The sequence below is a fragment of the Gordionus sp. m RMFG-2023 genome, chromosome 5, assembly GCF_954871325.1.
Source record: "Gordionus sp. m RMFG-2023 chromosome 5, tfGorSpeb1-WG-v2, whole genome shotgun sequence".
NCBI classification, from domain to species: Eukaryota; Metazoa; Nematomorpha; class Gordioida; order Chordodea; family Parachordodidae; genus Gordionus; species Gordionus sp. m RMFG-2023.
Genome location: NC_088779.1, coordinates 6,497,412 through 6,521,306, shown reverse-complemented (window position 1 = coordinate 6,521,306; position 23,895 = coordinate 6,497,412). Strand labels below are relative to the sequence as shown.

At 27.2% G+C, this 23,895-nt stretch overlaps 1 protein-coding gene across 2 annotated transcripts in view; it reads right to left on the bottom strand.

Annotated features, from left to right (window-relative positions):
* LOC135929791 (uncharacterized) overlaps positions 1-13,742 on the bottom strand; it is a 58,836-nt gene extending 45,094 nt beyond the window's left edge. For both annotated transcript variants that reach the window (XM_065466506.1, XM_065466508.1), the window contains exon 1: positions 13,535-13,742. In XM_065466506.1, coding sequence (XP_065322578.1) covers positions 13,535-13,727 — 193 coding nt within the window. In that variant the 5' untranslated portion in view covers positions 13,728-13,742. The remainder of the gene's footprint in view (positions 1-13,534) is intronic.
* Positions 13,743-23,895: the final 10,153 nt, after the last annotated feature.

Here is a 23,895-nt window from a genome sequence, read left to right as displayed (position 1 = left end):
TCGTTTTTAGTAAAATAAGATTTATAGGGGAAGGGGTACTATAAATCTCGACTTGCAAAAAGTATTCATCAAAGTACTTGTATACATAAATACTTATTCTCGATATATTTTTTTATTGGCATTTGATATTTAAATTTAAATTAACTTTTTTTAAAGTATTTATATTCAAATACTTTTCTTTAAAAAAAATGTATCTGTAATTTATATTCGAATTCATTTTTGTTTTTTTGGAAATTTGCCCAACTCTGATTATATCATGCTTTGCAAAAAGCGTGGAAGATAAAATTTTAACAATTTCTTTATATATCATTTCTATTAGAAAATTTATTATGAACATTATATGCCTCACGCCATCTACATTTATAGTATATTTTGTAATTATACGCATATTTGCCAAACATTTATGTGATTACTCAATAAAGATTTTAAGGATCTTGTTTTCTCTATTTTTTATTATAATTTAAATAAAACATCAACATTAAAGAGGTCTGGCCCCGACATTTTAAATTTTTATAGGTTTATCTATTTTGTACCTTGTTCAGTTTGATTTGTAACATCAGTGTTTTCCAGATATTGGACATTTAATTTTGACGTTAAAAATGAAATCTTTTAAATTAGTTAAAAAATAAATTTAAAATACCATTAGGAAAGAAAGAAGGTTATACATCTCTTTCTATTATAAAAATTTTTTTAACCTATTTTGAAGATTTATGGCGCCATATTTTAAACGGTCAATATCTGGAAAACTGTAAAACTTTAAAGGCACAACCCGAACTGAAAAAGGTACATATCATTTCTGTATCGATCTCTACATTTTTTTTATTTGTAAATTCAAATATGGCGCGGCTACCGTGAAGTTGGCTCCATCAATTTAATCTTTGAATATCTCAGTGATAGTAAATATCGAACTAAAAACGGTCAAAATCCGTCCAATAGATCAACCATCACAAATCTAAAATGACGGGGGCCAACTTCACGGACCTATATTATATTAAAGTAATAAAGGCAATCAAAATTAAAATATTTTTTACCTCAGACCACCAAAAGTAAAAGCAAGGATCAGAATCTCTATATCAGTAAAAATATGTTTTTAACTCAAATAGTTAAGCTATTATTTATTTATAACATCGTGTCATTTTGTAAAATATTAAAGTTTGTATTGAAACTAAAAGATAATAAATTATTTTCAAATTTATCCAATTTATAGTTTTATATAAGAATATATATATATTTTATTTAAACCAAACGCATAAATAATTTCCCTCTCCAAAAAGAAACAAAAATTTACAAAATATATACCAACAATTACGATAATCAAATTTCAAAACTAGCACTGAACCAAAATTATAAAATTTTAAAAAACCTACAGTTACCAAATTATTTTTTCACCTTTTTAGCTCTCACCTTTTCGTGTGGTAAGCTCCTTCGATAACTCTTTCCATTTTACATTATTCATACAATACATTTTATTTAATTCGGGCTGGAAAGGGTTTTAAACTTAACCCGTGCCTAATGATAGTGCAGGTCCCTGAAAAATATACACTTTAGTAGCCCTGCACCTAATCATATTTTTTTTAGGTCCGGACCATAAAGGAATAATTTTTAGAAAAATTGGAAAACCGTTCGATCGGATTGGACTCAAAATAAGGGCTAAAATCTGATTTAAAATTTTTTGATAAATAAAACTTCAGGGGACACCGGGGATCATGCGAGTCATAAAAGGCAATTCACAATATATTATTAATCTCATTTTATTCCTCCTATACTTACCTTTTACTTTAATATAAAAATATAAATTTTAAAAATTATATTATATTTATCAGAAACCTGCAGGGAATTTTTTTAAATATACCCGGCCGGGTCTGAAATTTTTTCTAAAAAAAATATCCAGGCTGGGAGGGTCTATATTTTAAAATCAAATATTTGAAATAACCATTATTAGCTATAAAAATCTAAAATAGATATAATATATTTTAAAAAATCCGGGCCGGGCCAGAAATTTTTTTTATAAAAACTGGGCCGGGCTTGAAAATATGAAACCCGTGCTTGGCCTAAAAAAAATTTTTGAAAAAAAAATCGCGGGTTGTGAAAATGGTACCTTTAAAGGTCTCTGATATTTACACTTTTTTAATCACGATATTAATTTTTACTAAAAAAAAAATTTGGGATGCATGGGACTTTTGTAAGAATAAGAACTAATAAAAAATTAAAATTCTTGCATAGAAAATAAAAATTATATATTATTATATATAAAATATTTAAAATATTTAAAAAAATTAAACATAAATCTTAAACTAGTAAAGTTTAAGTAAAAATACTTGTTTAAGAATTATAAAAGATGTCTTAAAAAAAAAATCAATCTTAAAAAATGGAAAAAGTATTAAAATATTTGTAATTATGTACTGTGATCAATAGTAATAGTTAGTTAGCAATATTGAAAATATATTTTTATAATTTTATATTTAATTAGCAAAATTAAAAGATTATGTAACGCAAAACGCATGCTAATAAATTTTTAAAAAGACACTTTTGACAGTTAAGGAGGGAGAGCTGCTGAATTGGGTTGCCACTTTTATGATTTATAAGTTTATAATAATGTTTGATCATAAAGTATTTTGATAAATCTGCCATTACGGTGTCAGAATACACAACACAACTAATTTATGTAGCGACTTCACCAACTTTCCCTCTTTAAACATGACCTTTGCTAAGCTAACTATGGGGCCATTGCAATTCACTCTTAACGTGGGCCGTAGCAAGGAAAAAATTTGGTCGAGGCTCAAGGTCATCCGAAAATGAATGAAGGTACTTCCGGCATTCCATACCCATCTGGCTTGCGGACAAGTAAACACCGGTCATATAGTAGACTCTCAAAACCAATGTGATCGAACTCGCTGATGCAGAATAGATCTTCACCCGTTCTACGTTATTAACACTGACGGTTCACCGAGGGTGATCAGCGATTTCTTGGAAAGGACCAAAAACTTCCTCCATTACCCGATCCAATTAAAATCTATACTACGAATGTTCGCTAACTTGGAGAAAGCCAAATTTGCATGTAAGATTAACATAAAATCAGCGTTTTTCACTATCCCCTTATCCAGCTAAGTAAGAAAATTCTTTGGCATGTGGTTCAGAGAATAATCGTACTGTAACAATTATAGATAGATAATTCCTTCAGTTCATACTGCTTCCAAAGCATCATCCTAGGCGCTTGCTCAACGGTAGGAAAAGCCTCCTATAACGTCTATCTTGATAATATCCTCATCTACGGTGGTAACAAATTTAACGTAAAGTGGTTCACACGATTATTACGCTTCATTTTGGAAGGTTAGGGATTAAACCTCGCCTAAACCAAGAAGGTCCTAAATCCGACTCCGTTCATTACATATCTAGGAATCCCCATTGACCTCCAAGCCAAAACAATCTCGACAGACACTCACACTCGGTTCCACTTTGTAAGATGTCTGAAAGCCTTTGGGAAACTTTCTTACCAGCACCTAGAAATCGGTCGTATTCTATCCGCAAGCGTCTTTACTCAACACTTTATTTATACTATAACTGGAATGTCTCGCCTGTTCTCTAATGATGAACGACGCCATCTTCACGCTTGTGGTTGACACATACCTTTCCAAAAAGCAGAGATTATTATGTACATTCTACAACGTCCCATCTCACTATGATACCATACCCAACATGCGTTATACACAGATGCAATGTTTCCTGGGGATATGAAAACATGCCCATGTTGCCATTACTCACATCAAGGCATCTAGCAACAGGTGTAAGAGCTCTCCTCGCCATCAATAGAAAAGGGACCTATACTACTGTCTTCACCGACTCCACATTGACATAGTATGTATTCAGAAAAGGTGGATGAAGATCACTGTCGCTCAAAATCGTATTTACACAAATCCTCATCTTGCTAAAACTTCCGAACTTTACGAAAGTCTCGCAAAACATTAAATAAATTTCTACCGAGTAAGTCTAGATAGTGGTAAAAGTCGCACAATACCTCTTCATCCAGACACTGCCAACGTGGAAACGATATTATATACGATGTAACCCAAACACAGTTATTTGGGACAGAAACCACCGATACTCTCTCGCTACTATATGGGTTATTCAAACCACCTGGAACTATGCTCACACTTAGTTATCCATACATTCTTATGAACTGTATCAATAAAACTTACCAATCAAAAAACATCAACGAACTTTAATTATAGAAAGAATCATCCTCACGTGATATTATCTATATATCTTACATTTTATAATAATTAGCGTTGTCGTTCGTTGTTACTTTTGTGTTGCCTACTATTTTATTTTTCTGCCATTTATTTGTGAGTATTTATTTATAGACTCTAAAATTTTTCAATTGTAATATTAAATTGTATATATTATTGATAAAATATTAAAGCAAAGGGTATCAAAGGCATAAAGGGCAGTGGGGGATGTCATAAGATTTCAGTCACAAATTCTTTACATATATTAAAAAATAACTTAAAAGTCACAGGTTTGTAAACGATAATCAATCAAGGAAGCGTGCTTTGATATTTTTCGATATTTTCTGATTTATGCATTTTATTATAATCGAATTCTTGGGAAAACAAAATTTCGCCTTTATTTCGTGTCCATTTTAGCGTGCCTTACTATTTTTTATAGCTAATAGCCTGCCCCCGCCGTAAATTTTGAGACTACAGCACTGATAATAACTCACTTAATTTTTTCATCATAAAATGATCATTTAGCTATATTCCTTAATATTTCTCTTAGTTTGATAGGGTTTTTATTTAAAAAAATAAGGATATTAATTTCAAATATCAATTATTAGCAAATTAATTCCATATTTATTTAAAGGAAATCATATTGAACATCCAATTACTTGTTCTTATAACTCTCCTCCTAAATTTATATTATATTTAAAATGAAGTGATAAGAGTTAGTCACTCTAGGCTATATTAATGCCATTGATGGAGATATTAAAATTATAGCCGCCTATTTCTAATATAGTTATATATTTTTGGCTTAAAAAAATTAACCAATATTAAAGTTTAATATACTTTAGTAAGAAAAAAAAAATCTGAATCTCACATGAACCCCAAACTTGTTTATTATATTTTTTTAAAAAAATTGCAAATATTTTAACAAAATAAGAAAGACACATTTTTTTGTCTTAACGGAGTCCTACCCAACCATATCCTTAAAAAAAATTTCAGAGCTCTATGGGAATCAAAATTTTAAAATCAAGGTTCGGGTTCTACCCGAGGAAATATCTGCCGGAGTTCAAGCTAACCAAGCTGTATTAGAAAAATCTCTAGTACTCCAAAAATTCTAAGATCTAAGATTTCGACTCTTTTATAGACAACATTTAATGTGTCCTTAATTTTAGGTAATTTAAAATCAGTTTACTCCGATTACATAGCTTCTAAGTTCCATATATGGTAGAGGTCTAGTTATGACCAAAATTATTTATCCTTCATTGATTTTATTATATTGAATAATAAAATTAATTTTGAGATTGGTGAAACTACTTCCTCTATTTTATGGATTTCAAAATGCATACCTTTCAACAAAAAAAACGTGACGTTTAAAACATTTTTTTTTTAATGAATGAGAGAATTTAATTAATGTACAAATACAAATAAGTTAAAGAGTGACCATCTTGGATTAAAATGATAGTTAAAAGAGAAGAAGAAAAAAATCTAAATCCAATATCTCATAATACTTAGTTTTTACAAGCTATTTTTTTAAAAAAACAATATATTTTATCATATAGAGTGTTGTTATGGGTCGATTTTTCAAAACGGCCCGATTAAGATTTTAGCTAAAATAATATTATGTAAGTATCGAGATTTGGCAAATAGATGTCTAAGCATTTTTGCCAGCTATGAGCAAACTCTTTAGTGCTACATAATGTTATTTTGGTTATAATCTTAATCGGGCCATTTTTATAAAATCCACCCGAATCGGTTTTAACAACACTAATCATATACTTAGATAAAAAGTTATCAAATTTTGCCAAGATTTGTCTTAAAAAAGAATTAATTTATCGCCGTTTATTTACGATTTACGCAAAGAAATATCCTTAGCAAAATGTTTATTCATGTCTACTCGAGCCCTGCATCGAACCTTACAGATCCCGATCAGAGAATACATTTTAAAAAATATTTTTTTATATTCGACTTATCCGATGTAGAGTCCCGCAGAACCATTTCGAACCTCTTTCATAAAATATGATGTTGGAACTTTAAAAAAAATTAATAATCTATGTTTGAGTTTGAGATTTCTTCCCTATAATATTTTATTTTTTTTAGAAATTCTGGCCATATGGCTACTGGCCGAGCCTAGATTTAAAATTATTTTACTACCAGGCCACGGATAGTCTCGGGCCCACTAATATTTTTGCGGGTCTCAAATCTTACTTACGTTTTTTTTTCTTCAAAGAACTGAATCCAATCCGATCCAAAATGTTATTTTAGAAATCTGTTCATGTCCGGTCCAAGTTGTTTAAAAAAATATATAATATAAATAATAATATTGTAAGAATGGTTGAAAAATGTATGCGATATTTCAATGAAAGCGAAAAAATTCTAAGCGCTAAATTCAAATTTCAAAATGGAGGTCTATTATGATCCAGTCCGAAAGATGTCTATTCCGTTTTGTCTAATGAGTTTGTCGAAGGTTTTAAATTGTCTATATGACGGGGGAGGGGTATAAAAACCATTTCTCTCAAAATATCTATGGAAAGGAGGGGGGTGAGGGAGGTGAGGTAGGAATTATTCTGCGAATAGAAAGTAAATCTAGTCCGTAACTTGATATTACAAATATACCAATTACAAAAAAATAATATAATTACTATTTTATATTTAAATTACATGTAGTAAATCATTTACTCTTCAATCTTGCTATAATATTTTAAAAGAATGTGAGGGCTCATGAGTCAATTTTTGTCAAATTTTTGCATTTTCAGTTCTCAATTTTCTTAAAATACGATTGATCAAATTATATTTTAAAAAAAATCAATTATTAATTCCACTGCATCCCTTTAAGAAAAATAAAGAAATGTCAAATTTTTAAAGCTTTTTGGAGTTATAAAGATTTCAAAATGGGAATGTTTTATTTTCGCCACCCGACATATAAATAATATCATAACGCAATTACCACAAAAATTGATGCCTGTCTATTCAAATTATCCATATGAACAAAATTGACAAATCATCATTTTATTTTTTAATCAGTGACAAGATATTCAGCCCGAAGATATTTTTTTTCCTACATTAGCCAGATTTTTAAAATGTTCTTTAGGAAAGGTATTTATTATAAGATACAGAAAAAAAAATGATAACTGAAAAAAGGATAATAAAAGTGTTATTTTTTTAGAGGTGTTAAAGATATAGGAAACAATCCAAGCAAATGTATCGAGAAAATATCTAATAAATAAAAAAAATATATATATTTCAGAAAATATTTTCTAGATATTTAGAAAAAAATAAAAGAAGTATATTCTCCTACCTAAGTGAAATATACGGAAATATCATCATGCCTTGTTAGTTTGTGATCACTAACAATTATATGACCTATAAATAATAATAATCAAGGCATTTAATAATAGTTTGTATTTTTTTTAAAAAAATGCAAACGTTTTCTAAAAATTGCCACTGGGGACGGCAGGAAGGAAAAGAGATATTTTGATTCCATTTCCATCCTAAGCGCGAATAATGATAATTTATGCGGATTGAAAAAAATAATATATATATATATATATATAACAAAAATAATATCTTAGTTTATGTCTTTCTTACTTTTCTTTTAAATTTTACAAAATTCAAATGACTGAATGTGAAATGAGAAGGATTATTTTGATTTAAAACATTGTTTTTTTAATCTAAACACATTCTCATAGTAAGTATACCTAACCTATGAATGTTATTATTATATTTCAAAACATCTATAAGTTCCCTTAAGTCACTCGAAACGTTCATTTCTATATAAGGCTGAAGCTTTGGGTGACTTTTTGATAGACCTGGCATTTCAGAACCTATTACACAAATTCTGATTAATTTAAATAATTAAATCTTCAAAAAGCCAGCAAAAGTAATTTTTGTGTTAAAAAAAGAATTTATACAGGAGGGTTCACTCAGAGATAATTATGATATGCTTATATATAGGGAGTAATGAAAATTCCTTCAAAATTTGAGCGTTTCCTGTTAGCCGGGTTGTTTAGCAATATTTTCTCTAAGCGATGAGGTGCTTCAATCTTAAGCGAATCAAATTATTTATTTTGGTTTCTAAACTCGATCTGAATACAACGCGCCACTTATTTTTTGAAATATTTTTTTCGTATAAACAAAGTCTGAACCGATCCTGGTTGTCTGCTAATTTTATTTATGGAACCTATTTCGAAATCAAAATTTGCCGGCGACTTTTTTAATCTCCGTTCTGCGCAATGGTTACCAATAGAGATCTGCAAAGGTAGGCCCGGCCAAAAAAAAATCAGGTTCGCGCTGGGTGGGTCCTAATATTTTTTAAGAAAATTCGGGCCGGGTCGGGTCGAGCCTTAGAAATTTTTTTTAAAAATATTATGTTGAATTTTTTATGTAAAATAAAAAATAATTGATTTTATTTATAGAAACTAGACCCCATATAACATATATCGTTTATTTTGAGTAATTATAAAAATTAAATTTCTATACTTAAATAAATTCGTATTACGGGTTCGGGCCGGGTTTTAAAAAAATTTCGAGTTCGGGCCGGGTCGGGTTAAACTTTTTTTAAAAAAATTCGGGCCGGGCTCAAAAAATTAGGCCCGATGCAGATCGCTAGTTACCAATACAACTCTTCTTTGGAATAAAGTCACGATTCCGCATGATTATCCAAAATACATAAATAAAAATGGAAGGAGTATTGGTGACAACTCTATATTCCCGCGATGTTAGGCAAAAGAGGAATAACGGATATAAAAAAATTTAACGAATAAATCAATTATCCTATCTAATTGTAAAAAAAAAAATGAAATATAATATTATTATAATATACAAGAATCGAAGCTTTATCTTTTTCGCTTTTGTTTAATAGGAATAAAGGAGGGAATTAACTTTCGTTTTTATTTTATTTTTTTAAATTTTGAAAAAAATTAAGGTAAGTGTGACATCTCAGATAAGAAATCCCTATTTTCTTTTTTCAAAAAAATATTAACAAATAAAATATTGTTTTAAAAAAACCAGTTAAAAAAAAATTTTGCTTTAAGATTTCAAGATCTTATAAGAAAAAAAAAATTCATTTGATAATAATAATTATAATTATTTTATGAAATATTATCTTTTCTATAAGCAAATAATAAAAAAAAATACAATTATATCTTATTTTTTCGATTATTATAAATTTTGATGATTTAAAATTATATTTTTCAGTTCTTTCAAGTATTCCTCCTTATCAATATTGTAATGATATGATAATTCTGGAATTGATATCGTTAAATTTTATAAATTGATTAATAGAAAATATAAAAAATTTGCCATACCCACAGGAACCGACAGAGACGGGCCATTATTAGAAGTTTAAAGAATTAATATTTTGTTGTTTGATAATCTATTATAGATATTTTTTTTTAAAAAATCTGGAGTAAATTTCACTCAAATTTAAGGAGACTCATCAAAAGTATAACAAGTACGCGCTTCTTAGAACCCGTAGAAAATTTCGTTTCCTACATGTGGCTTCTGAGACTCATCTTTATTTCTTTCCTATTCATTACATTCGATATTTCTATATGCCCCAAATTAAGATCTTTGGAAATATTCAGTAATAGGAAAAGAAAAGTTGTTCAGAATAGCTCCAGGTTCCACATTAAATAGTGTATATACTGATGTTGTAAAGGACAACAAAACCTTCTTTTTTCTCATGGTCCTCTATATTTTTCAATGATATTCGGGCAAAAGTTAATGTGGTGGGTATCAGGCCGAAGAGAAAAATTTTTTTTAAAAACAAAGTCGGAATTATGCTATATTATTATTTTTTCAAATACGCCATCGAGCGGAAAGGAATTTATATAAAAATAATAATTCTTCTCCAATAAAAATAATATAATCTTTATCTTTATATAGTAGATTGTCAAGATTTCAGCTAATGACCGTTAATGATAAAATATTCATAGCAGAAATCAGTAGGGGAGACCGGGGTACGTTGAGTACAGGGGAACGCTAGGTCACTCCAATTATAATTTGATATTTTATAAGACTAGGAATTTTATCATAACATAGATATCATACATGGTAGACTATAAAATATTGAAGAAAATGTGTTTTAGCATTCCAAAAGTAATTTTAAAAAAATTGCAAACTTTATCGTTTATATTTCAAAAAAAACATTTAAAATCTTGATAAATAAATTTTGAGACCCTATTTTTTTAACCTGACAAATTTCCAGAATTAATAAACAGGAACTAATATCATTTAATATTATTCTGAATGATATTAGTGGATTCGGTCGGTTGGTCATAATATAGTTGGAACATGCCATTTACCTCATTTTATCATTTAGTTAAAAAGGATAGAAGATTATGGAAAAGCCTTAAATTTATATCCGAAAACCTCAGTCAAAAATTTATCATTACAATTATATATATTTTTTGCACTTAAAATTATACGTATTTATTTTGTATTACAATATTATCAATAAAATCAAAAGTGTCATAGTCTCTAGTCCCGATTTTTAATTTATTAATTTTTTTAGACCTCAATTTTATGAGTGGACCAACTGTCACATGTTTGCCTCAATGTACCCAATGTATGTCACATTTGAGATAAAATAATAAAAAAAAATTAATTTAATTTGCTATAAAAAAAATAGTTTTTATGAAATACATATTAATTATTCCAAATATCCTATACTTTTAGGATAAAGAATATGTTTAACTTATTCAGATTATTCTAATGTTATTGAATTTATTCAGGTTTGAACGGAAAGTGAACAACCATCCCCGTCTAAATTCAATATACATTAAGATAGGATTTTTTAATAAAAAATAATAAAAAAAGAAGAAATGAAAAAAAAAACAAAATGAATTCAAACATAGTATATAAATAAGAAAATATACTATGAAGTAGGAGTGCCCAGATCAAGTGCGAATATTGGGAAAGATTCTTTATTGTCTTTTAACCTAAACCTCTTCCAAGTGAAAGAAGATTTTTATAATGATCATGGCTCACAATTAGTGTTGTTAAAAGGCCCGATTTGAATTTTAGCCAGAAAAATATTGGCCATGCCTTGAGATTTCGCTAATAGATGTCCAAACCTGTGCCATCTATGAGCAAAATATTCAGGCTTGCGTAATATTTTTCTGAATAATATATTGAGTTCCCCGTTATTATAAATCGGCTCAAATCTAGCCCTTTACCAACACTACTCACAATAGCTAACTTACCACAAAAATTTTTAAAACAATATAAGAAAAATTACAATAAACAATTAAAGAATTTTAAATCTTTCTGCCCAAAACAATTTTTTTTTTTTACCAAGAATAAACTTTTTAAAAAATCAAAACTGAAGTGTGTAATTTTTCGATTAGTGATCTATAACTGGGGAGGTGTTTGAGTAATTTCTTTTAGTATTTTCGCTTTAAAATTTAAAATTATTATTTATATCTGTCTTATGGTCCTTTTTTTTGTAAAACACCAGACGCCGTCGTCTCGTCTAAGGAGTATAATTGGGTAATTACTATATTTTTAGTCGTTTGACAATTTTTAAGCTTATTTTTTAGCCGAAAACTATCACTTTGGACGGGATTTTTCTTAAAAACATAACAGCAGAAATTTGAAAGAAACTGATATAACTTAAAAGGCCTTAACGTTAAGAGATTTTCTCCGACACGAGCCTCTAAATTGAAATCGTGTCCTACATATATCCCTTATCCAGCTATAATTAAGGAGGCATTAATATTATAGACTGAGTTAGTTTTCTAGGGCTAAAACAGAAAAGACCGAACCTATACCAAATTAATAACTCGGCCGCTTGACAATCACTATAGAGGCGGCTTGATATGGAAAACGATTTCATAATTTAATCATGATAGAGGGAGGAGTTAATTTAAAGTTGCATCTTAGCTAGACTTAATTTTTGTTCTTAATTATTAATTCTATAAATCTATTCAAGAAAGCAGCCGAAGCGCCATTCTTTTTTTTAAAAAAAAAATCTAGATTCGCTATTTTTAAACATTCTTAAAAAGTTTTAACCTAATCTTTTTTGGATTAGTCTAAAAATATTTTATCGGTCATTTCGAATTTTTATTAGATAAAGGACGAGTTAAGATGCAACCTAATAGCTATAAATCGCTCTAGCATAGTATATGAATTTGAAGGATAATATTTTTTTTTTAAACCGAAATTCTTATAGGAAATTAATTTAAAATTGAAATTTTACCATTACCCTCTATGTTTCCTCTTATATTTTTATCCGAAACTTCTTTGGAACCTTTAAAAGTTTTTATATCTTCTCTTTTTTCCCCTTTCTATTTTTTAGTGTTGTTAAATTAGCCAACTTTGACCATCTCTATTATGGCTTAATCAAGCTTTTAACCTAAAAAATAGGAATTAAGCTTTTAAGTTAAGTCTCAACTCGAAGACTGATTAGAATATTTTTGGATAAAAATGCGCTGTTTTATAGTTGATCTAAAATTAGGTAATTTAATAACACTATTATTTTTGGTCATGTTTTTTTTTGTTAAATTGTTCCAAAGCGGATATATATTTTTGTGAATGATATTTATATGAAAATGAGTTTATCTTGCAATATCGCATAGTTATGTAAAAAAAAATTATTTATATATAATATATTAAATATAAATTATTATACATTACCTATTTGAAAAGGGGATGGAAATAAAATAATAAGCAGAGTGGAGTCGATTTATAAATTTGAAAAATTCTTTCTTTAAGGAAATTTATTATTAATATATTAATTTTTTTGAAAAGGTGAATATTAATTATTCCGTGTATTATCTGACAAAAAGGCAATTGAGAATTGTGACAATTTTGTATAATTATTGTTAAAAAAAAAAATTTGGACAATTATTGAATTGAGCGACAATTTGTTTTATAAAAAATCATGATTTGAGGACAATTTTTATACAAGAAAATATTCTTCTAAAAAAGAAAATCATTTTTTTAAAAAAAAATTGTTATTTTTATATGAAGTAAAAATAATTAAGAAGTAATATTTGGGGTAGAAAAACTTTTAATAAAGTTCTATTTAGTTTTTTATTGGTAAATAATACAACATAATCTATCCACGTATTTATTTCCCTCCCGGTCTAGCCGAGGTGTGTTTTATTGTTAATCTATTGTCCTAGGATGGGGCTGACTTTTTTTAAAAAAAGCCCTTGGTCATGATATAACCAGCGCCAGGGCTTGCATGCTTCTAATACTTAAAACAATAAATTGATGGCTGTTGTCATTTTTAAAAACTGTAATTGAAAACGTGTAACGATTTAAAGGTGGATAAATGGCTAAACAAATAACAAAAAAAAAATTTTTTAAACCTTCAGTGAAGGCCTTATTCACGGAAATAGTGATTTGATCCGAATACGACTGTCCATTGGTAAGAATCGTAAAAGAATTCCATATCAAAAATAAGAATGACGAGAGTACGAAATTTTGAGCGATGATCGGAATGCATGATTTCTTTTTAGAAAAAGGATCTCTCCCGCTAAAATAACCCGTTGTTTCAGCCATACCCGTGCAAGTGTTTTGTTATTGGTAAAAAATAATGGAAGAAGAACGAATACTTTGGGTTTTCCATAATTATATTTATTTTTATTTTCGAATGCTATAAAGTTTCTTCATCACTATACCTTTATTTCCATGAATAATTAATTAATTAATAATAATGGGAATTTCATACTTTTTAAATAAAAAAATTGGGAGAAGGAGGAGGATGTGAATTAATTATCAATAATCATTTTAATTATTTTTACCAAATTAATTAATTAATTAATAATTAATAAATATTTAAAAAAAGTTTTGTAATAAATATCGAAAAAATTAATAAGTATATACTTATTAATAGTTTTTTTTTTTTAAATATCTATTTCAAATGAAAATTTCATATTGTTTAAAATGAAAATGTTTATTACAGGATGAGGATAAGAGAAGAGGGGAATAGGTTGACATACATAATTTACATATTTTTTTTTCAAAAATAAATAATTATAAATCAAAGATTTTGAATATTATAAAACTTTTAATAAAAAAAAATCATTTAAAATAAATAATTATTTTATAAATATTTACCTTTTTATGTTTCATGATGAAGTGTCGACTGTAGAAGAGGTGAAAAGTGAGGAATACAGATACACTAAATATAACGGGAAGAATAATATTTTACATTTTTAATAATAATATAAATAAAAATTTAAAAACAAAAATGTTTAAAAAACAAAAAAAAACATTAAGAAGATAAAAAAAAAAAATTAATACAAAGACAACAGGTATTTAAAATATAATAATTTTCTTTTTAAAAGTAAGGATTTAGCTTAAAGGTGCGTCGATATCATGGGCAAAGCTTCTTTTTTTTATCATTAAATATGAATAAATAAATATGACATTTTTACATGATAACTCCTATTATATTTTAAAGGGAAAACAAATTATAATCAATTTTATTTCCCGTTAAGATTGTTTTTTATAAAATGTTTTTTTAAAAAGAAAATGCCATTTCAGGTTCATTATATTTATATAAATTAATTTTATAATCATAATAATTATATATGAAGAGTCAAGTAGTAGAGGTAGAGGTAGTCAAAATTAATCATTTATGTTATGAAAAAAAATTTTTATTTATTTTTTATATAGATTAATTTGATTTTCGTTTGCTTGTTTGTCACCTACCAATTAATTTACCATGATAATTGATTAATTATAATAAGTAAGACATAAAATTTGTTATAAGTGAGACGCTGTTAGCGAAATTAGCAAAAATGAGCTGATAGTTGGGATGAATGGACCAAGTCAAGTGTATACAAAGTTATTGGGTTAGAGTTAGAAATGAGAAATAGAGGGAAAAAAGTGTAAGAAAGTCCTATCGCTCGCTAGTGACATAGATTATACATGAAGACTGTAATCATTAAAGAGGTTATTTCACTCAGGATCTACACATTTAATTTATTATAATTCGATAAGGATATATTAAATAAATAAGGAATTATTTAAGTTATAAAAAAAAATGGTGATCATATGATCCCCTAAATCCTGGCGCCTGGTTTTTTTCTCTAACCGGAAAAAACATATACCGCGGGAATGATTCGGAAATAGATGTTCGGGTTTATTACCAGTAACGAAAAGCAACATAATTTTAAAATTAGAGAATCTATAAGAAGAAAATATGGAAAAAAAGGAAACAACAGAAAAAAAATTGTCACCCACTTCATGCTTATGTCCAAAAAACAGTTTAACATTCGTTGAAAATCAAATTCGTACTAGCAGCTTTCACAGCTGATCTTGTCTTTTAATTATTTTATCATAGACGATAAACACAACGACTTCTATACATCTTCTAAGCCAATGTCGCTATTACTCGTACCCGCATAAAAAATATAAAATCAATCAAAATTATTCCCAACCCCTCTTCGAATTTATTCAAATGACGATAGCGTTTAATAACTACTACTTCCCCCATAATTTCAATAAGAATCTTGCCATCTCCGTCCCAGTTATAGAGGTCCCTACGAGGACAAGAGAATGCCATAAATTAAACCACTGTACCTAGTTATATGTCTATATATCTAGAATAATAAATCATCACCTCCGGTTTTCCAATTAGCTAGAATAGCTCAAAAATTGAGATGAATGGGAAACTAGTTGTAATCCATTTTATATTATATTATATTATATTATGATTACTGATATTTGTATATCAAGGAGGGAATCCACACCAATTATTTCTTTATTTTCTATTTATTCTTTCCTTAACACCAGAGGAATATACAAGAAAATATAATACGTTTTATAAAAATAAATCTCTTATCATTTATAAATTATCTTGGATCAGTATTTTTCTCTGTTTTCTTGATGTAAATCATCTTGTAAGCTATTATTTAGAGCCTAATTTTTTGTTTACAGTTAATACCATTATAGTTATTCCCAATCATATAACTTAAAACTATACGAATTAATTCTGATATTATGATTTGTAAATAATTAATGGGTTAAAAAAATTATCGAACTAATTATATTATAATGATTGAATTGTAAAAAAATTTCGAATAGATATACATATAATTTACAAAGTTAATAAATAATTATGATATCCTCCTTTTATTTAAGAATTAAAAAATAAAAAATAAATATTATGTTCTTGTTTTATGTTTTCATTTTTTTTATATCTAAATATTATATAGAAGAAGGTATCCTATTTCTACAAACCTTAACCTATTATTAATATTTTATATTTATTCTATTTATTTATTTATTTTACTAAAAATTTGTATATTTTAACTTGTAAAATAATTATTATTTACTAAACTTTTATAAACTTCTAAAGATTTTGAAAGGTAATATATATATATATATTATTTTTTTTAATGATATAATTATAGAAATTTGGCATAAAATACGATACAACAAAAGTCAATTAAATTTTTTTAAATTTTATTTTAAAATAAGTTCTATGTGCAATTGATGATCGTTCATCTGAAAAGAAAAATTCCCCATAATTTATTTATATATTATGAAGCTACGATAAACAATATTCTTAAGACATTTGCAAGTTTGGGAAGCGAAATTTTAAAATTAATACTATATACTTTAGAAATTGTATGAAAAACCACCAATTAAAAAAAAAATATAAATAGCATTAAATAGAAATACTTGGTGGGTCAGCAATCCTAAATTCTAATTTAGTTTCTTTAATGTTTTTTTTTATGTAAGATAAAATTTAAATTTCAGTTGAACGGAAAAGACTTTTCATCGTATCTTATCTATCTAAGAATATTAAAATATAAAACAAATATTTGAGACAACTGCATCTTTGGGGTAAGTGATCTACTTTCATCGAGTTAATTTATTTTTTTTTTACAAAATTTTAACCAGTTTCAGTTATTTTTAACTGGTCACTTGTCAGTAGAAAACAACAGGACATAAATCTCGTGACATTAATTTGGGTTTAGTGTTGTTTAATTAAAAAATGGCCAGAATTAGATTATAACTAAAATAGCATCATGTAAGCCTAAAGATTTTGCACATAGCTGGCAGAAATGCTTGGAACATCTGTTTGTCAAATCTCGATGCTTAGCCAAAATCACAAATTGATCCAAATCAGGCTTTACAACACTAATTAGGTGTTTTCCAGAGTTGTTAAAAGATATTTTTTAAATGGATCTAGATACAGATACATCGTCTAAAATAATATCTAGATACAGATACCAAATTTTTATATCTAGATCCTTTAACAACTCTGGTGTTTTCAATTAAACTTTTTTTTGGACAACTTTTAAAATGGAAATTAAAAGATGATATTTTTAAAATCAAGAGAAAAAAAAATCACACGATGGCAATGTGAAAAAAAAAATGTAATTATTTGTCAATTTATTAATCCACTTTAAATAACAGATCCATTTTCTTTTTAAACTCATTCTTTAAATGATTTCAAAATGAAAATAAATATTTATAAATTTCCATATATTTGTTACAAATGTTTTATAGAAAATATATGCATATAGATCGAAACGTCAACTTAAGTTAACTTATCAATTTTTTCTTTCTTTCTTTCTAAAAGGTTAGAAGAGGAAGGTAATAGAGAAGGAATTAATATTTTATGCTAATTTTTTACACTTTTTTTATTATATTAAAAAAAAATTCCAATATATTAAAAAAAAAAAATTCATAAATTAAAAATGTATATAATAAATATTTTTATTATTTAAATTTAAAAAAAAAATTGTCAATGTTATAATCATTTATAAAATCATGAATGAAATTAAGATTGAATTTTTCTTTCTTTTTTATTTTATATAATTTTTTCTCAAACATTTTTTACTTCAATCACTTTCTTTCTTTCTTTCTTTCTTTTGCTTTTTTAAAATTTTCACAAGCAAGAAGATAAGGCATTTGTATTATATAATGATCAAAAATATGGGAATTTGAAAATTAGCAAAAAAAGAGGATGATAATTCTAACTTAAAATGAGGGAATGTTTGCCTAAAATGGCAAAAAATTTGAAACACCAAAAAAGGATAATTATTTTTTCAAAATATTTCAGGGGGCTCCCTCCAGAAATTTTTCTTAGGGGGAGAGGGGGGTTGGGAAGCGTTGTTGGCTCTCCGTGTAACCCTCCCCCCCTCTCCAACAACGGTACTGATTAAATTGAAATTGGATTATATTAATCTAACTAATCTTTAATAAATTAATACTAAATTTTACTAATCATTTGTATTTATATATTTAATATTTATTGATTTGATTAAATCAGAGACAGGCACACCTGGTCTCCTGGGCGAAAAATAATACGGACGTTTTTTTTAAAAAAAAAATTAATCTTAAATTATATTAATTTTCAAGATGAAAAAATGACATGATTGTTCATTAAACATTAGTTCGTTTCTCATTTCATCAATTTCCTTCTGAAACCATTTGGCAAAAAAAAGCCAAAATTATAATAACTTGGCAGATCCCTGATTTAAAGGATATCCAAAAGTGAGAATGATCGCAAAGACTTATGTCAGGATTATAACATTTTATACAGAGAACTCTACGTTTGTTCGTAAATTGAGAGAACCAAAATATGATGCTTTAGGGTCTTCAATCATCTTAACCCAAATGTCGTTCTTCTTATAATTCCAACTATCGGATCAAAAAAAATCGTCTTTCAATATATATATCAAATAAATAGTTCAAATTCAAAAAAAAAAATTATAATATTTTTCCCTTTTAAATCTAAAAACATTATTTTGGTTTATAATAGTATTTTGATTGGTAACGGTAACTTAACCTTAGTTTATATGCCTTATCTCGTTAATTTTTAACGGACATTCAAAAAATAATTCTTTTGGTTCGAGCCCTAACGAAAAACCTAACCAAATCGTCACATCGAAGTTGGCAATACGTCATTTAATTTAATCTATAATATTAGTTCCTTTCCGATCTTATGATATTGAGATACAGAATTTTCAAATAAAATATATAATCAATATTTTATATTCTTTCTTTCCTTATTTTTAAAAAAATTAAGCGCATATTTTAAATGTCTTCTTTTTTTCCTTTGGCCACTGTGTTCCTCATTCCCCTTTTTCCATCTCACCTTTGACATTCACATATTTTTTTTTGCAATTTTTATTTTTTCAAAATAGGTATTGTATTATTAATACTATATTGTTTTTATTAACACTTTTATAAGAATAAAATATTTGTATAATATATAATATATTTTACTTTTTTCTTTAGCATTTTTTAACGTGGGAAAATTCTTTTATTTTTTTTCTTTATTAGAAGAAGGAATAAATAAGATTCCGCTCCTCATATACATATATAAAATGCCGTGAAATTTTAAAAGAAAAAGTCTATTAGAAATAAAATGTATTTTAAGAGTAAATAAAAAGTTAAAAAAATATTTAAATATTCTCACAAAAAAAAAATAATGAATATTTTCCTTAAATTTCTCACCTTTTAAATTATTATATATATATATATCATTATTACTACATATTTTTAATTTTTTAAATCTTAATATTAAGACAGTATATTAAGGAACCACACTGCCCGAGCACAATTGGTATGTTTTGTTCATGCCAGGGTAGAAATACCGCTTTAATTTGGTAGTGAGGTGTATAGTTAGGTTTCGGCTCAATCTTCAGGCGTCTGTTGGAGAATATCCGTTTATGTTAAGGCGTTTAAATTTATATTAGTTTCTTCCAAATTTGAGCTGCTATCTTTTTAAGATAAACCCCGAGGCCGAAGTATTAATTTTAGACTCGAAACTTGATTTGCCGATTTTTTAGACGGTTAAAAATTGGCTGAAAAGGCTAAAAATATAGTAACCAACTATAGTGAGGTTTAATAATTAAGATTAGTGACCCGTGAAATTCAAATTTTTCATGGAATTTCGTTCTATCTAAAGAAAATGCCATCAATGACCGTATTAATATCATTCAATGCCTAACCCAATTATTATAATTATTGTATAAAAATGTGGAATAAAATGATAGAAGATGTCCCGAATTTAAGGTTGACTGTATTGGAATACTTTGAGATGTATAAAAAGGCAAGTGGCATATAATTTAACACAGGGGGGAGTTGGAGAAAAATAGGAGGAATGTTTTATGCGTTTTATTAAAATATTTAGAGAGCGTTGTAATTTTATCCTTATATACAAAATAGTTGTATCTTTCGAGTAGCCTTTGTAGCCTAAACAGTTCAGTGCATGTATCACAATCAAATAGTTCTGGGTTCGAATCCCCCATGGACCATAGGTCAACTAGGTGATTCCGTTTTTAGAGGTGAGGGGTGTTGATATATAGTAGATCAGCCTCGACCACGTGATTCCGTTATAATATATTAAATAATAATAAATTTTGGTCGTTGTTTAGTAAGTGGACTAATTTAATATGTCATTCATTTACCCCTATAGTATAAAATTTTTTTAAAATTACTAATGGATTTTAATATTTTTACACAAATAAAAATAAATCAAGATCGTCTTAATCTTCGGTCACTTTTATTTTATTCCTATAGAATAATTTTTAAACTACAAATATTTTTTGCCAACGAAAATTATTTTCCATTGCTAACTGTTTCATTTTTCTTTTTTTTTGTTTAATTTAGCTAATTTCAATATAAATTAGCACTCAAATGATCTCTAGAAGAGTGAGGAAATTTTCCGCTTTATTGTTTAGCATCCCATGGAGAGTGTGAGTGGCAGCATAAACGTGTTGATATGGCAGTTATAATTGCGAAATGCCCAAAAAATACTACATACTTAGGAAAAATTTAGATCAGCTTTATTCGAATTTTATAATATACATTCTGATATCCTATGATAGGATCACAGATATTTGCGATCATCTTTGAATATATAACATAGTGAAAATTCTAAAGGGAAAAATTAGGGTCAATAATCATATTAATTTGACAATAGATCAGTTATATAAAGGTATATTTAGCGATGAATCTAATTATAGTGTTAAAATTAAAAGAGCTATTATTCTGATTATCTTTATAAAATTCTGCAATTTAAAGGCGCTTAACCTGATGAAAATCTATCTAGCAAGTTTTTGAAGAAAAAAAAATTATATTTGCGAGTCTTGAGTTACTTATATTTCATCAAATTCTAGCAATTTCTATTTACATATATTGGAAAATCAACTAAATCAAATTCTAAAGAATAATTGGGGAAAATGAGCTTTTCATATTCTTTAATAAAATACCAAATTAAAAAGATATTAAAAAACAACATTTATTTGATCGTACCATAATTATTTCAATAAAACGTAGCATTTTATAATTTGGAACAGTTTTGCGATCTTCACGCTTGCTATATTATATATTTACTAACACGATTGTTTTTAACATATTGCGGCCTATCTTTCCCTTTTCTATTATTACAAATCGATAGTTTTGAATGTGGGGAATCATTAAAAGTGGGCTCAGTTAACAGAAGAATCGAAGATTTTTTAATAAAATAAAATTGAATTATAATTTTATATCTTTAACTTAGTGATCTAAGTAGTTTTGTTAAACGGCTAGAGTGATTTTTAAAAATAGCTCAATATTTTATCCAGATAAATATCACATAAGCCTGAAGATTTAACTAATAGATGACATAAATGTTTGGACATCTTTTAACAAATATTTTTCTTTACTAAAATATTGAGTTGGCCGTTTTTATAAATCGTAATTAAATCAAGCCTTTAAGTTTAACAAGTCCCAAGAATAATTGGTTTAATATCTCAAAATATATCCAATCTGAGAGAAAGGAACCACATTTAAAATGACTGGCGGCTTGGAATCGTATCAATATATTTATTTAATATTTTTTTAAAAATAGGATGGGGGATAAATGGAAGAATATATATCTAATCCCCGTTTATCAATATATTATTGAGGATATATAAGAGTCAGATTAACTCCATCTCTAAATTATTGGAATGGAGGTGAAAAGCTCTAAGGTTAATGAAACGAAAATAAATATAACTTCATGCGTTGAAACTTAGATAATATAATAAGTGGTGAAAAAAAATTATTAAATAAAATTTGAGAAAAACAAATAGACATGTGCTTCATTATCTTTAAAAGGGCTTTCAAGTTTATTCCAAGTAGGATATAAAGTTGAGTCGCGAGAATAAGGAATCACTGAAGCCTGCATGCATAGGCGTAGCCAGAATTTCGCTAGGGGTGAGAAGGAGGCGCACTATTAGATAACCCCTTTCCCCCCACCAATTTTGTTGGAGGTCTTTAGATCTACTTATTGTAGGCCATTGGCTATATTCGATCTTTTTAAAAATATTGTTAGGTTTTCACTTTCATTTACATAAAAATACCTTTTTTCTTAAATTTTTTAATTTTAATCGTTATTTGAAAAATAATTAACTTTGATGGAGAGAAAAATTTACCTTGCCCCCTCCTCCATCCTCACGGCTCCGCTTATGCCTACATGAGAGTTCCACTTTAGTGGTTGTCGCCTAAGTTTTTTTAAGGGAAAAGTAGATATTTGGGTAAAGGAAGCTTCCGTTTTTCAGGAAGAATGCTTGAATATACTACAAATAATACTAAAATTTAATTTCTTTTAAAGATGGATAAGCTAATTTTATCTTTAGTTTTTTTTTGTTCCATAAATCATTAAATTATTTCTGTCCATTTTCAATTTGCATCAAGATACTTATTTTTTATATATTGATAATGATATATATAAAATAACCTTGATATTAAACTTTAGTTAAATTTTAACATTTATAAAAAAATTAAATTTAGATCAAAAGTAGATGTTTTTTGTTAATATGGCGAAGCCACCTTAAAAAGTTTTAATTCGATAACCTATGCCAATACTCAATTTATCTCACTGGCGGAATTAGCCGTTAGTCAATTAAGCTACATATGAATTTTGAAACCTTGCCAAAATTTAAAATATTAGAGAATCATTGCCAATAGTTTTTTAATTTTTGGCTATAACCTGGATATAACTTGAATTGAATTAATGAAGTGATAAATTATGAAACCAATGCGGCTATATACATGAGAGAAGAATCACGTTAGTCAATCAGAATAATAATTGCCAAAGTAAATATTAAACAGTTTCAAAATTTGTGCCCATGATGAATATATTTTTGAAATGTGTCCAAAGGTTTCTTATGTAAGTCAGTAACAGCGATAAAAGTAAATAACGTAAACCAACCTCAGGGTACAGGCCTTCACAGTCTCTGCTACTTTGTTATATTTACCATATTACTTATTAATATTTTATACGATAAGCATTAGAGTCCTATCATATATGCTGAACTAAGAATTAGATAAAAATATTTTGAATATTGTAAAACTCAAAGGAAAAATAAATTAAAAGTAGATAAAATTATTTATATTAAGAATCTAGGAAAATAATTCCACGGACCTGAGGGAAAATGAAATCTACAGAAAAAAATCCAATGGATTGATATCTGTATAAAAAAGGGATTATTGGAATTAACCCTCCCCCTTTCTAAGAAAAAATATGGTTTCACATTTTTTATTTTCCAATTTTAAATTGTTAAAACCTTTTCCATAATTTTCTTCTATTTCTTTAAATATTTTCCAGCTGATTTCTAACAACCCTTTCATAAATTTTGAGGAAGGGTGTATAACAGGTGTACGTAAATATAAGTAATTTAACAATATTTCGAGAAGATGTAAAAAGTGATTGATAATGGGTGATTATATGTAA